Source organism: Solanum pennellii, chromosome 6, assembly GCF_001406875.1.
Source record: "Solanum pennellii chromosome 6, SPENNV200".
Lineage (NCBI taxonomy): Eukaryota > Viridiplantae > Streptophyta > Magnoliopsida > Solanales > Solanaceae > Solanum > Solanum pennellii.
This window is the reverse complement of record NC_028642.1, coordinates 50,265,925-50,282,729: the sequence shown is the minus strand read 5'-3', so window position 1 is coordinate 50,282,729 and position 16,805 is coordinate 50,265,925. Positions and strand designations below refer to the sequence as shown.

Below are 16,805 nucleotides of genomic sequence, written 5' to 3'. Positions count from 1 at the left end.
GGAAAAAGTACAAATATGTGGGTTTAAAAAGATAAATGATTATCAAACAATGAAAAATACATAATTATTATTCTATGGGATTTAGCATGTTTACCCTCAAAATAATTAATGATAAATACAAAAAATGTAATTAGCTTTACTATATATATCTTAAAATAGAAGAAAGGATGAATACAAAAATACAATAATCAACTACAAAGTTATATTTAAAAACTCAAAACGATGGAGATGTGAAAAATAAATATTTACTTACAACTTCATGTTGGAGTATATTCATCTTGTAACTATCATAGTTTACATATTTCTCAACAAAAAGAAGATGAATATGTATGAAATTTTAAAGGATACAAATAAATAAAATAGTAAGAATTCTTATAATTACAAACTGGTAATGAAAATTTTACAAGGGATGTAGACTAACCTACTCTAGTATGCAAGATGATTACAAACTTGAATAAAATAAGGAATATATATAATGTGGTGTGAGTGTGTTTGATAGACTCTTCATTACCCCCACTTATCTTAGAAATTAAAGTTGAAAGGTTATTAGACTCTTCAATATCTACATTTAATTAGTACATGAATATATGATGCATTAAGATCTTATTTGATGCATGAATTTAAATATAACTTTTACTTAATATTTAATTAATTAAATAGATATTAATATTAATTTATTTTAGAGGTAAAATAAGGGTAAAATGGTAATTCAACTTTGAGGTTAGAAGCTTCCCACTTATAATAATATATGATGATTGTTAGTTATTTTAACTTGTTAATTATTGTGATTTATCATATTTTTTATTGATTTATAAATATATAAATTTTATTTCAAAAAAATTAAAAATTTCATAAGTTCATTTTGATCAAATTTAAAAGATATAACTCTCAAAAAATAAAAAATGTAACAGTGAAATTGTGGGAGTAAAATTCAAAAAGAAAAAGAATTATTTTCAAAGTGAATACGATATTTGAAAATTGCAGATATGTTTGGCCAACAATACAAATTCAAATTGTTTTCGACTTTTTGTGGATAATTTAGAGTAAAAAAAGTGGGAATATCTTTTTGTTTTTTAAATTCTAAACTTTAATGATTAAATATGTTTTTAAAATTTGACCCAAAAAGAAGCGTATAAGATTCATGGTTTGATCGCTTCTTTAGCTTTTTCCACACCAAAAGATTTTGAAAATAAATAAAATAATTCCAACAAATATGTTGAAATTCGACGAATTAATTCCTCCCAAGGAAGTAGAAAAACTATTAAAACTTTGTTTGGAGTTTCAAAACAAAACATTTTATGGGGTGAAAATCGTTATAAATTGAAAAACTAAGAAATAATTTATATGATTCAAATATCTGTAAGTTTTCCATGTGTAAAAATTTAATTTTTTAAATGATTTTTATTTTTTCAAATCGGTAAGTTTCACCTAATTCTTACCATTTTCACTGCACTGGAGACAGAACATAGCAGCAACTTTTCTTTATTTGGAGTGTTTGGTTGTTTAGTTGAGACCAGGACAAAAAGAGTCAGTGAGGATACTTTGTCATTTTGTGTTTTGCTAGAAAAATCCGTTTCATCCTCATCATCTTGGTACTAGGCAGTCCAATAGGGAAGGGAGGTGGGCCTTGTGTAATTGTTCACAAATCAAAGTGAAGTCCATAGTCACTATCTAAATAATTCTACATTTTAATCTAACACTTTGCTTTAGTTAGTTTTACTAAGTCAAAGGTGGATAAGCATAACACTAATAGTAAAACACTCATTGGCCTTGTATGGGGTAGAAGCTCGAGTACGCATTCAATCATTGACCTTCTAGAGATGTGGAGGTAGAAGTTCGATTACGCATTCGATTAAATTTAGTAGCTTTTATTAAGAAGTTTATTAAATATGTAATTAAGTTTAAAACTCAAATATTTACATTTGAAATTATTGTTATGAAATTAAGAATTAGAATTTTATTTCACCTCTTGACTCCCTATCAAGGAAGTGATTTACAAGCATAGCCTTGCAAATGACTGGTTTTGAATTGGTAATCCTATGTGCTTCATGGATAAAATTCCATGGAGCAAATTGGAGTCAAGAATTCAAAAACACTCATTTTCATTATTTTTAAGGTCATTAGGTGTAATTTCCAGTATTAGAGGTTTAACTTCAAACTGAAATAAGAACGTTTTTATTTATAGAAAGAGATTAAATGTTGTGGGGGGATAATATCATATCTTAAGATAACTTCATCATCTTGCTAGTTAATTCACGTGGTAAGCATCCACATGGCATGAAGTGTTTGGTACAAAAGATTTCAGAAAAAAAAAAAGTCATTTCCACTCATAAAACACCAAAAATTTCTGATTTTTTATAACCATGACACACCCAAACTAATTCCATGAAATACCAGCTACTTCACGCTATTAATATACCAAATTACTAACTCTGTCCACAAATTCCTTCTAGGGAAGTATTTTTGGTCCTATCAAACATACCCCCCTAGGGTCTAGGTATAACTTTTTCAGGTCTCTCCAGAAGTGAGGTGGGATAGTTGAGTATGATGGATTGTACCCTTTTTAATAACCCATAGTGGAAACAAAAATAATTGCATCAACAGTTCCTTCTCATTTTGGTCAATAGCTTCATATGAATAATTGCTGAGATAATCGATCACGCTACATGATCTTACCAGATGAAATAAAAAAATAAAAAATTAGAAGTCGCAGTCACTTTTGGTTGCAGAAAATGCATCTCAATTAACAGTCAGCACTAAACAGTACAAATTTGTTTGAAGAAAGACAGCACAATGTACTAAGCTCTCGCTATGTGAAGGTGCAGGGAAGGACCAGACAACAAATCTTACGTTTACTATATGGAAATTAAAATATGTTTGAAAACGCCCATGCAACCTCCAGAGCCCACAAACACCCCAAAAAAAGGATGAGAACAATCTTGAATTGTTAAAAGTTCATACTATAGCACAGAAAATGTGAGTACAACATTGTAGAAACACCATCACCAACCTTACACTGCAAATTTAGGTCAGTAGAAGTCAGTTTTCTGAAGAACTCAGAACACCCACAACCATAACCTCTATAAGGCTACAAGTTAATACTTCCGCAAAAAAAAAAAGTGACAAAACTGATTCTTGTAATAGCATAACCGCCAACCTTACACAGGTTATTCCACTGATCATTTCGACTCCTTTAAGTTAAATAGATGCATTTTGCAATCTTCATGTCTGCAAATTGTGAAGTCGGCCTCCATTTATCAGTTTCCAGAGTGCTGCTTTGGCTTCTTCTAGTGTTTCAACTGAATGGCCTTCTTCAAATGATATTCTTTGTACATTGAACTGCAGGAAGTGAAGTAAAAAGAAATGTTTAAAGGGTGTGATGTGAAAACAAATGACTCAAAGAAGCAGCACATAGAAAGTACCTGTGCCCCTTGACGAACACGGATATCTGTCCCCTTGCTATCTATTGAGATCAAAGCGGCATCATCCACCTCAGTTTCTTGTGCTAAAAGATCTTTTAGAGGCTTCGAAAATATTGCATTGAGCTCCTATAAGAATCACCACGAGCTTAGTCGAAGTCTCGAAAAAAAGGGAAGGAGGAAAAATGAAGCCTTGTATGAACCCTAGAATGGCAAATACAATCTACATATTCACTTACTTCAAAGTTCTAATAGTACTACAAATATATAGTAGCATGGGCACATTAATCAAGTCACTCAGTGATTATCGATTCCTCAAACTATCAAAAACGTACCTTAAGATATTGTTCACCACCATCAACAGCAATTTTATCAGGATGAAGTGACTCATACTCCTTGACATCCACCCAAGCAACAGTTCCAAAGCCTCCAATGAAATATATATCGCTGTTATGATTGATAAAGCAAGTAAGTTCTTTGAGCTATACATTGCTAATTGTTCTCTACGCAAAAATCTGCAATGAGAGCTTGCCTTTTGTTTCCTCCTATCAAATAAACCATTTACAGAAAGTGGTAGATGGATCTTTTCAAATTCAAACTTAAAACATGGTAGATACGTTGGTCATGTTGTATTCAATTAAGCAACCAATTATGACTCATCATAAATGGGAAAACACTGGTGGTAGACACACAGAATCAAAAAGTAGATAACCTCCAGCATTATTATTATTACTACTATTATGATTACTATTCTTATTGTTGCTGTTATTATTTGATAGGTAATGTAAGAGTTCTACTGATTCATGTTATCAGAAAAGCTGGTGAAAATCCAGCCAAAAAGAGAGAAGTTCACAAAGAGGGTAAAGAACAGAGAAAATAGACACGTCGCTTCCGGCTCTAAAACATTGACCAAGCTGATCTTGCACCAATAATTTAGCAAAAATACACATTTGTTTTGAAGATTAACCATATCATCCTTCCTGACTTGAAAACTCCAGCACTTCTCACCTTCCAGAAAACCCACCAGTGACGGTAGGGGATGGTGTTCCAAATTCTATAAGAGGCTTTAGACATGCCCCTCTGCTGCGCCTTATGAATCTTTTCATAAACAATCCTGCCCACCGGAAAATTTTAAATAATCCAGAGGTGTCTTATATTATGCACAATAGCTGAGAAAAATAGGTGCTGTGGAAGGAACAGCGCATCAAAAGGAATGTTTCACATGCGTGAGCTAAAAGATATACTAAGTAGAGAGGATGCTTAAGCAAGCAGAATCCAGAATCATAAAACATAAGTACTGGCAGCAGAGCACAAAAACTTTGAAGCGAGACGCAAGAGACTCCTGGCAGAAAAGGAGCCTGCTTTGTTTAAACAATTATAATGGACACTTGATCTATCCTCATTATGTTTCTCAACATTTACATATTCAGATTCCAGAGTGGAACACTAAGTTTACTACTGTAGAAAGAAGTTGGCAGCAAGAGAAGTCGTACTGAACTGCTAGAGAAAATCGACATTTTCCACGAAACCGAGTCAATTAAACCCAAAATGTGCAGTAATAAGTCATTAATAAAGAGATTAATATTAGGTTACAAACAGGTAGCATAAGAATAAAATGCTTATAATGAAAATCAACTAGTAAATTTGGGATATAAGGTGTGCATTTTAATAGTAAAAAGGCATTTGCCAGACAGCCAAAGGCCAGAATGCACAGAGTGAAAAGATAAATCCAAGTCAAAAATTCTGAAGAGACTGATGAAGTAAATAGCTAGGAGAGAGAATGCATATAATAATTTGTATACTCCTTTCATTTTCATATGAAACACGAACCCAACAGAATTATTACTTGGAAGAAAAAAAGTTGACCTTATATTTTGCATCCTAAAGTAAAAGAAGTTTCCCCATTGTTGAGAAGGACCTTGCTGATGTTTTGCTATATACTGCTTGTGTGCCCATTCCTATTGAAACAATCGATATAGTTGTTAGAAAACTGCAACATTCATATCATTTAGAGATAATTCTAGTAACTTGGCTCAACCAACAGAAATAATGCCAATTAAAGGTTTAGTATTCAACCTAAAAACTGCAAAATTCTACAAGTGGCATTTGAAAGCAGATTACAGAACCAAAGCTGACAGGGCAGCAAATCTTTCTTTTTTGGTTCTTTTATGGGGGCAGACCCATCATCTCCAAGTTCTCAAAGGTTGATACAAAAGGTTGGCTCCAAACAGATTTCTCAGGGTGAAAATAAAAAAAAACAAGTTCTTATTTAAAATCAATAAAAGTTAAGTTATATTACAAAAACAACAACAGTATAGCCGGTGAAATCCCACAAAGTGGGGTCTCAGAAGAGTAGAGCGTATGCAAACCTTACCTCTACCTTGTGGAGGTAAAGAAGTAAGTTTAGTTATATTTTAATGGAAAATAGAGAATCCACATAAAGATATGATTCCAAAGAAGACAGAAGGTCGTGAAAGGGAAACATAAGAAAATCGATCTAGGCAGAAGACACTTTATACATCATGCAGAAAATAAATGTCCACCTCCACTTTTTCGTCCATTCCAAGATAATGTATGGTTCCCCGTAAATCGTAAACAGTTCTAAAAATATTCAAACCAGAAGTTACATAAGTTGTCTTTACAAGCTCCATATTACACTTCACTTGCTATTTTTTAATCTATTCCAAAAAAGTCATAAAAGGAACTTATGGCTTTGCAAGTTTTTTTCTAAAAAAAAATAGAACATATGGACTTTGCAAGTGAACTTCTACATCTTTGTACTCAACTGTTATCTTACTATGAATATAAAAGTCAAACACAAGTATTCAACTTGGGATATATTATTAAAGAAAACAAAAGTAGTTGATTGTAATAATAAAAAGAAGTCACTCCTCCTATGTGTCAACTGTTTTTCACCTACTAAATTATCAAATAGGATCACTAGTTGAAGAAACGAAAAAAATCAGGTTAAGGTTTCCATCAAAAAGATTCCACTTAAATTAATTTGATATGACGCCTGGGAGGTCCAGCCCATACCAATTCCCTCTTCAAAGTGTATCAAGTAAACCATAACTTCCACTTAACAAGAGGAAGAGTAAAACAGGAGAAAAATCGTAAGACCTCTAGGATCGGACGTAAAAATTAATTCCTTTTCATATGTCAACTGATAAATGATACTACGGTTGATGCCGGACAATAACATACAGTGTTTAAAAAACAAAACGTAAGAGACAGTTAAGAAAGACTACATACATCCGGTGTATGTGAGAATATAAGCAAGCGAAATTATATCATTTTTGAGGAGACAATAGAGATGGCTAAGAAGTTTCTTAAGTGTCTTATTGTTAAGGTAAATATTTGATCTTAACGGGAAACTGATATTGATCACTACGTGTTGAAGAAGACAGCTACCTGTTGATCTTCAGGTAGTGGATAGACATCACCAAATATCGTGACCCTTGCATTAGATAAACCACTCCATCCTGGAATCTGAACAGCCAAAAGTGCAAGAAACTCAGAAACATAATATAAGCCAAATGTTTCATCCTCAAAAAACTATATAAGCCAAATGTACTTGATGTTTGCTGAAATATATCACAAACCTGTACAACCAATGTGCATCTCGGGTCAGCTAGCAAATTACGGGTGTGTATAGCTAATGGCGAAAATGAAAATATCGGATCTGGCAAAAGAATGAGAAATAATTAATGGAACATTGAAAGTAATAAAAATAGGAGAAGAGGCATATAGATTATTGTCTACTTACGAAGATTTTCGTCATTGAAAATCAAATCAAGAACAACATTTTTATAAGAACTTTTAATAGTTAAATAAGTGTACTCCCATGTTCAATTTCTTATACAACGTCAGTTACATTAATGCTGAAAACTCAATTTAGTTCAAGAATATTTACCAATAATGTACCGAACAATTTCTTGGTGGGTCTAGACAAGTTTCTTGGTCTTCACTACTTTGGTAACACAACACCAAGGTAACTCAACGCATTAAGATGAGTTCATTCAAGACATGCTCAAATTTGTCAACAAATAAGAACTTTAACCAAGACCAAAATGATCCCTTAAACAAAATTCACATGGATCAAAGTGGCTTACACTTATTGAGAATCAATAGACTCAAAATAGAGTTTTGAACTTGACTTCATATTCTAATTATTTATTTATGACTGTGGTGTCCGAGACAGCTTTTGCGCACCTCAACTAATTCCAAGAGATACCTGCCACCTCCCACCACCAATAGGTACAAGGTAATTCTATCCATCAAGACTAGGACACACTTTATATTCTAATTTTTCTTAACTTAATTGTAAGAAAACCAAAAAGATGAGTTTTAAAAAAATTGTTCTGACAATAAAGTAGCAACTTACGCCCCATAGAATCTGGCGCAAAATCTACAAGTGTGCCAAATGGGTAGCCTTCTCGTCGATGATGCATCCGGGACATCACAGTACATAAATGAGCAAATCTAGCCTGCAGTATTGGTGATATACCAATGAAAGCACACAAAAAGATGTTATTTTTACAAATATCTGAAAAACTACAAATATCTAACAACACAAGAAGTCTACCTGCTCCATTAGATTGCGGACAGCTAAGGCAGGTTTAGGTAGGCCGTGAGCTGAGGTTGCACTTTGTACCCCTCCAGAAATGGGAGTTCTGAAAAGCCCAGCCCTTGTACCGCCACTAGTTGAGTGCTCAATGGGTGAAAACACTTTTGAAGCTTGATTCAAATCATTTCTGTTTATTTCTTGTTTATCTGAATTATCCTTCATAATATGAGAGAGTCCATCACAACAATGCTGAAGTAACCATTTAGCATTACGAGTAATGGACTATATTAAGAAAGGAGAAGTACAATTCATCATGTTAAAAAAAAGAGATATTTTTCAACATTATTGAACTTAATTTTTATCTGCGTGACAAATTATTCAGGTCTAATTTTGTTTTTATCAAAAAGCCAATTCATCATATAGAGAGAACATTTCACACACAAAATTCATTTGTAAATACAAAAGTGTTTCATTAAATTGTTGTCTAAAGCGAAATATTAGTTAGAGTTTTCCATTAGCATGATTATTGTTATAATATAGTATTCTTACCTAAGGTAGTATTCTAGAAAAAAAAAAGATTTAAGTATTTAACTTCACCTAGTACTATAATGATAAGAATTAATTCAAATTGATGAAATGTTAGGCAAGTGTTCGCAATATATTAATCATGTTGCGCTATTCAAAAGTCAATTTAACTAATTTTTGAAGTTAAAAAAGATAGTATTGATTCAATATTTTAAACAAAAAATTAGATATTCAATAACTATACGTAAAGTACTATAAATTGCAACTTTTTGCATATCAATATGATGAATACATGATTAATCAAAGTTCTTATAGTTTGATTTTGAAAACGGAAACGATTGACTATTAAAAGTGGAATGCGGACTGAGGGAGTATTAATTTAATTTTATTCTTCACATAATCCATCTACACACTGTATTATGACACTATGTGTATCAACTAACCAAACAAGCTATAAATATAATGCCTTTTAAGTCATGCCTAAAGATACTTCGGGAATATCAAGTTGAAGTATTCTTAGGCTTCTAAAGGGCCAATAATAGTTATTGACAAGCATCAACAACTACAACATACCAGTCTAATCCCACAAGTGGAACTAGCTAACTTGATGAATTTCATAAATTGGTCTGAGATTTCGAGTTTCTATGATTATAAGGGGAAGAGGTTTTACCTGGGACAACGAAAAAGTTGATTCAGGAACTAAGCCAAACGCATTATCACTTTTCAACCCGTTAATATCCTCTTCTTCGCAGCCGCTTTCACCCGAGAGTTCAGCACGGCTAACCACTAGACGGGGAGAGCAGCCGCCGCCAAAAGAGCTAGTAGAAGGCGGGCTAAAACTAATTTTGGGATAAAAAATACTGCGCCTGTTGGATGCTTTGATGGATTGAAATACTGGAGGGGTTTCTGAAAACCTGGAGACACGATTGGAGCTTGAGATGGCTGCTTCCATGGAGGAAGAGAGAGTATGCGACGACGCCATGTTTAAGAGTTACTATGAGATTGGGGCAATGTCAGCTTGTGAAGTTAAAAAGAGGGAAAGAAGGTCGTCAAAAGTAGTGAAAAAGGTTGTAGGAAAAAGGAGGGCGTTTAAATAAAGCTAATAATAAAGTTACATGTTTGAGCCGGCCCACATTTACACGGCCCAGTACTAAATGATCGAGTTATCGCAAATAGTCACTATAATAAACTTAATTATAATATATAGTTATAGTTTGTATTTTTGGGCTATTGTTATAATTTAAATTGTTTTATTTGTATAATTTATGAGTTTGTATAATTGGCGGATATATTTATATAATTGAGTTATTTAAATAAATTAATAAAATAATTTAAGTTATTTCTATATAACTCGAAATAACAAATTTATACAAATGTAAAAATCTGAACTTTAAACAGTTATACAAATTATATTATACAAACGTTGTACAAATTATATTACACAAACTTGAAACCCCAGCCTACGTAATTATTACTGAATGTTGGTCGCGGTTAGTAATTAACTAAAACTATAACTATGATGACTAATTAACTATTATATGTTTGATTAATTATATAATTTTCCTTTAAAATGATAATAATGAAACATACACAAATCTCACTACTGTATGAGTTGATTATTTAATTATTTAGATTCACGCTAATTTGTAAAATTATGTTCCTTACCTTCAAATATATGGAAGTCATATTCATATCAATTAATGTGTCTAATTGTGAGATATAACTAAAATCATTAACTAATGAGAAAATCGTGCTTGAATAACTTTAGAAGATATGACATATCACAATCCTTAAGAGAAAACAAAAAATTCAAAAAACCTTCTCCTTTTTTTGTGATTTTTTTAAAGTTTAAACTTCTTAACTCAAATTCATGAATTCTTATTCAGATGCATGTGTACATATAATATTAATGCAATAATGTGTTAGATATATGCAATAATTTTGTCAAATACGTACACACTTACTCATATACATCAATAAAAAAACTATATACGTAATCTTATCTCATTAACGTGTGGATATTTGTCAAATACATATACACTTACTCATATACATTAATAAAAAAAGTTAGATACATATAATCCTATCTCGTTAACGTATAAATACATCAATAATGTATCACATACATGCATAAATATCCGCTTGTTCAAATTTGTTGGTTACATTCCTAATTGTTCTGGCATCTAACCACAAAGACGTTTATTTCACCTTTTAATTTGTTATTGTGACTTGTGAGCAAACTTTGTGGTTATGAGTTACCATCAATGTCGTCTACTTCAGAGGGAAGGATGAGGCAATGCTGGAAAATCTTCTTCAGATAACTATTAGTCAAGTCATGAAATTAAATTAAGAAAATCCAAAATCAATAAAAGTTTTTAACTTTTGAAAATTAAAGTACGAAAAAAATAGTTAGAAATCTATCACAAAAACATGAATTCAAATAATGGTTAAATACAGAGGTGGAGCTAGAATTTTCAATAAGGGGGTTTAAAATTTGTAGAAATAGATAGCCGAAGAAAATTTGAATACTATATTAAATTTATTTTAACCATGCATAAATAATATAATTTTTCGCCAAAAGAGATACGAATGAACCCCTTGTATGAAGGTAGCTCCGCCCCTGGTTAAATAGATATAAACCTAAAATTTGTGTGTTATAGTTCCAAATTTCAATTTTATGATTTTAATGGTGAAAATCGTGATGTTGAGAAGGGAAGGAATAGAGAGAATGATGGTGGAGAACGTGGTGTGAGAGGTTGATGAGAGAGTAAGTTGATTGACATTCAAGTTGAATTGGAAATGGTTTGATTGTGGAAATAACTAATTTAGTGTTATATTTTTTTAGATATATATATTTTGTATCTTCTTCAATTTATAATATAAAATTCTTAATTAAGAATAATATATGAAATTATTTAAAAGTATAAATATAACTAATATAAGATAGCGATGATCAATATAAGACCGCAAATTCTACGAGTATAGATTAACTCTCTTTCTTGACACCAATCTTATCACGAGGGCTCAGTATAAGACCGACAAAGGAGAATAATCGTTAGCTTGCTAGTTGCTTGCATAGAAGTTAAATAGGTAATAACTAGTATATTTAATTAATAGAATTTATATTTTTCTCTATTTATATGTGCCTCATAAATAAAATAGGTAATAACTAGTATATTCAATTAATAGAATTTATATTTTTCTCTATTTATATGTGCCTCATAATTAAAATATGCTTAAAAATTTAGTCAATTCAATCCTAAAAAATTAATTAGAATTTGAAGTTGTTTTTTCTTATAAAAAATTAATTAATATTTCTTGATAAACAAGAAAAATTGAAGATTATAACATAACATACATACTTACAATGTTGAATAAAATAAACTCACTGATTCAATTCCATGGGAATCTTAGATATGAAATATTGTAAATGAAGAAAGTTCATAGTTTTAAGTATGAAAGTTAGAGAAGGTGAATTTAAGAAATATTTTTATTTCTATGCAAAAATAAAATTAGCAAAAATCATTAAAGTAACTTCTATTTGTTATTCATTTTTTTTTATTGATATAGTTCCTTAATTTTTCAAATTTGATTTTAACCATGTTTTTATTAGTATGGATCTAACTTCTAATTTGTCTATCTTTTTGATTTTCCAATGATTCAATTCTCTTGACTTTACTTGTTAAAAAGCGAAATAATATAATGAAAAACGAAGTAAAATTAACAGTCATGTTCAAACTGTCGTTCTTGGATCACGCAATTTCATACTTTTGGATTGCATTAAATTATAATAAAATTATTTTCATCGTGAAATTTTGTGGAGTATTTGAAAATTGCTTTCAATTGAAAAAGTCCTTTAGCATTATAAATGATGGAATATATCAAGACTACATCTATAAAAGAGGAGTATTATTCATCATATAAAAAAAATATAAATTCTTCAATATTACTGAAGTTCAATTTTCATGTGCAACAAATTATTTAGGTGTATATTTTTTTTTTAATGAAAAAATCAATTCATTGGGTAGACATAACATTTTACCACAAACATTCATTTATTAATACAAGAGTGTTTCTTAAAAAAATTAGTTGTCTAAATTCAATATTTAATATGACGTTTTCTTTTACCCATAATTGTTATAATGTAGTATTCTTAAAAAATATATGTTAAGTATTTAACTTCACATAATAATAATAATAATAATAATAATAATTAATTCAATTTAATGAGATGTTAGTCATGCGTTGCCAATAATTACCTTAAATATTATTGTAAAAAACTTAATTTAGCACAATAAAATTCAAGCAATTCTATGTATAGATCTAAAATATTTGCAATGTTAAAAGTTTGGATTTTGCATATTGTTTGGCAACCATATTTTTATCCTTTATCCGGCCTTTATTTACATTAACTATTCCTCTTATTCTTTATGACTTGGTAAATTTATTCTACACATCATTTATATATATCAACATAATTTATGTAAACATTAGTTCATCAAAACAATGAAGTACAATACATTATGAAACTATTAACTATGTGTATCAACCCTCCAAACAACTTGTAAATATAATTGTTTTAAGTCAAGCCTAAAGTCATGATACTATGATTAGCTAATATCATCGTCATGAACAATTAGCAAACATACAAGGTGTGTTTGGTATGAAAAAAAAAAACTCCTCCAACTTCAAATTATATTTTTTTGTTGAAAAAATAAATTTAAAGCTTCTTTAAAATATATTTTTCGACTATAATTTTTTAAGTTTTTTACCCCGACCACCCTCTCTCACCAGCCCCCTATCACCACCACCCTCCCGCTAGCTCCCTACTCACCCACTTACCCCTCAAAAAAAAATTAAGTTTGTCTTTAAAAAATATTTTATTTTTTCACCCCACTCCCCCTCCGGCCATCCCNAAAAAAATTATTGTTTGTTTTTCAAAAATACTTTCAATTTCAAATTTTATTTTTTCACCCCCATCCTGACCCCCACCCCACCCTCTCCACAAAAAGGTTAAGTTTATTTTAAAAAAAGTATTTTTAATTTCAATTCAAAAAATTATTTTTTATTCTCTAGTAAAAATAAAAGATATTTTCTTTAAAATATTTTTCATTTGATAAATTGAACATTAAAAAATCATGGGAAAAGAGTCTGATATACCCCTCAACTTTGTCATTTAGAGCTGATATACCCCTTGTTACGAAAGTGGCTCATATATACCCCTACTTGTAAACAAATGGCTCACATATACCCTTTTCCTCTAACGGAAATGAAAAAAAATTAATTTTTAATCTAAATTTTTATTATTTTTTTCTAAACAATATAGTCCCATATGAGTAAATTTAATCCTCGTCAAACATATTTTTTTTGACTTTTTTTTTGTTTCAATGACTAATTTATAATTATTATTTTGATAATCAAATTTATTTATGTTTCACTAAGATTTTGTAAAACGTATTGTAGATGACCAAATTTTTTCTTCGAATACGAAATTAAATTACAATACACACAGAAAAAATAGATTAATTTTTTTTCTTTAAACTAAGGAATGAAAGAAAAAAAATAAAATAAGAATAAGAAACTCAAATAATTATAATAAAAGAAGTCAAAAAATAATTTATGCATGAAAAAAATTAAATTATACCTTGAACTTTGACAGAAGAATCATATATACCCCTAAATATTTTTTTTTAATAAATTAGAAGTAATAAATATAAATTTAAAACTAATTTGTTAACTTCCGTTAAATGAAGGGTATATGTGAGTCATTTTGTAACGGCAGGGGTATATGTGAGCCGTTTGTATAACGGTAAGGGCATATATGAGCCACTTTTATAACGAGCGGTATATCAGCTCCAAATGACAAAGTTGAGGGGTATATCAGACCCTTTTCCCAAAAATCATTTTCAAAAAATATTTTCTATTCACCAACCAAACATGAAAAAATAAATTAAAAATTTACTTATTTTCCGAAAATATTTCCATAAAAAACATTTTTCTTCCTGTCAAACACACCCACGGAATAAAACTAATTTTGGAATAACAAATACTGCGCCCTGATAGATGGTTTGTTGGATTGAAATGTTGGCGGGGTCTATGAAAAAGGAGGGTGTTTAAATAAGGAAAAATTAGCCGGCAAATATTATTACTAATGTATCTTTTAATACAACTATAGTTTCATATAATTATGAATCAATGGGCACAATACAGTTTAATTAATGAGATTTGGTATGAAAAATCTCAGGTATTGTATAGACTCTATTTGTATATGTTATTGTATTAAGAATTTTGTTATTATATTGGTGTTTGATTATATATAAGTTTTTATTTTTGGTTGTATATTTTTTCTGGTATATTATCACGCACAATATTTTATGCGAATTAATTATATAATTTCAACACTTCTATACAATTACTTATTTATCTATAACAGTAAAAGGATCAAATATACCCTTATACTATTAGAAATAGTTTAAATATAGGGAAAATTGTATATAATGATAAACTAATAAATCAAATTAAATGTTATCACACTTTGATTTAATTGTGCCCTGTAGCAAACTGTTTTTAGTCACCTCTCTCCCTCAAACTCTCGCTTGCCACTCTCCCTCTCTCGCTCGCTTCCTCTCACTTTTATACAAACACAAGTGTATAAAATGTCTTTTTGTTTGTATAAAGCGAGAAAAATTTGTATATATACATATATTTTCGTTCCTCTCTCTCCTCTTCCAGATCTTGCTCGTCACTCTCCCAAATCTCGCTCGCCACCCTCGCCTCTATTGCTTATACAAACAGAAACGAAGTGTATAAATTGTGTTTCTGTTTGTAAAAAGAGAGAGAAATTGTATATACACTTGCTAATACATATATTTTCGTCTTATATACTTACAATTATACAATGTAAATATTTCCCTGCCCAATTTTTTTTTGTCTTTATGTTTTTCTCGTTTTGTACATACACAAATTATACAATTGATTTGTATACAACTGCTTTCTTTTGTATATGTATAACGAATTATACAATTGGTTTCTTTCTATATGTGTAGCGAATTAAGCATATTTTAATGTTTGCTATGGAGTGCAATTATGCAAACTTTGCTTTAGCATACAAATATGAATTTTGTGTTTGCTATATGTGAAAGTTGCTGATAAATATACCCTCGTTATATTTTCAATTCTTAGACACCTCAAAAAGAAAATCTTAGATACTCTCTGGTATATTTTCGATTCAAATATACTCTTTCCATTATATTTTAATATAATTTTACTCTTAATTTTAATGAAAAACACATGACAAGCTCAAAATTAAATAATTCATTCTCAACTTGGAGTTTAATTCTTTCGAGAAAAAAACTAGTAAACCAAAGACACTAGAAGCTTTGAATTTCTTACTATCAATGACCCTTTTGATTTGAAAATAACATAACCCTCACCATCGCTATTTCGATTTGAAATATCAATAAATTACCTTGAATCATGAACTAAATCAGAAGATCAAATCAACCTCGTAGAATCATGTAGCAATAGTTTTACACGATTAGTTCGAAAAAAGGATAAATACATTTTCAAACTATGTAAATAAATGGTATGTAAATATCCTCCGTCCTAATTTTGGAACATTGATGCCCTGCCTTCTTCTTATGCTCACACGTATTGAAGATCATAATTTTACTATTACTAGTACTACTATTATTTTGATGAAGAATTTGTACAAGTGTTCTATTTGTGGGAGAATATTTAAAATTAGGAATGAGTTATTTGATTCTGAGTTCGCCATGTGTTTCTTATGTAAAAATATAATGAGAGTGATATATTTGTACCTAAAGTATGTCAGGAGAGGTATATATGCATCAAAAACATAACGAATGATATATGTAAATTTTTTCTAATAGTCTTTAATACAAGATTGTATTTGATATGCTACTTGTATAAACTCAATTTATATACTATATGAAAAAAAAAACAGTGAAATATTCAAATGAAAAATAAAAATTAACATAGCAAATGAAACAATAACTATAAAATGTAATTACACAAATGATAGCTAATGACAGTTATTAAGTTTCTATCTCTTGGATATATAGGAAATTTCTCTTTTAATTTATAAGCCCATTTACACGACAAATTTGCACATCTATTAGCTATCATTTGTGTAATTACATTTTATATCCACCTAGCTCCGCCTCTGCTCGAAGCAATATATCCTTGCCAGCATGAAGTCTATAATATCTCATATTTACCCAAAAAAAAAAAGAAAAAAAAGCAGACAATCTCAGCTTCCAACTCTCTATAAT

At 30.1% G+C, this 16,805-nt stretch overlaps 1 protein-coding gene across 2 annotated transcripts; it reads right to left on the bottom strand.

Annotated features, from left to right (window-relative positions):
* Positions 1-2,928: 2,928 nt before the first annotated feature.
* LOC107021007 lies at positions 2,929-9,571 on the bottom strand. Of its 2 annotated transcripts, XR_003579012.1 has the most exons (10): positions 9,182-9,571; positions 8,005-8,202; positions 7,804-7,906; positions 7,022-7,101; positions 6,831-6,908; positions 5,286-5,377; positions 4,428-4,533; positions 3,755-3,866; positions 3,423-3,548; positions 3,075-3,339 (listed from the first exon to the last, which is right to left on the bottom strand). XR_003579012.1 is itself a non-coding variant. In XM_015221571.2 (9 exons), the coding sequence occupies exons 1-9, from the start codon at positions 9,491-9,493 to the stop codon at positions 3,223-3,225; spliced, it is 1,218 nt and encodes a 405-aa protein (XP_015077057.1). In that variant the 5' UTR covers positions 9,494-9,571; the 3' UTR covers positions 2,929-3,222. The 2 variants fall into 2 exon arrangements, 1 of the variants encoding a protein (XP_015077057.1); XM_015221571.2 differs by lacking the exon at positions 4,428-4,533 and having other exon boundaries at positions 2,929-3,339.
* Positions 9,572-16,805: the final 7,234 nt, after the last annotated feature.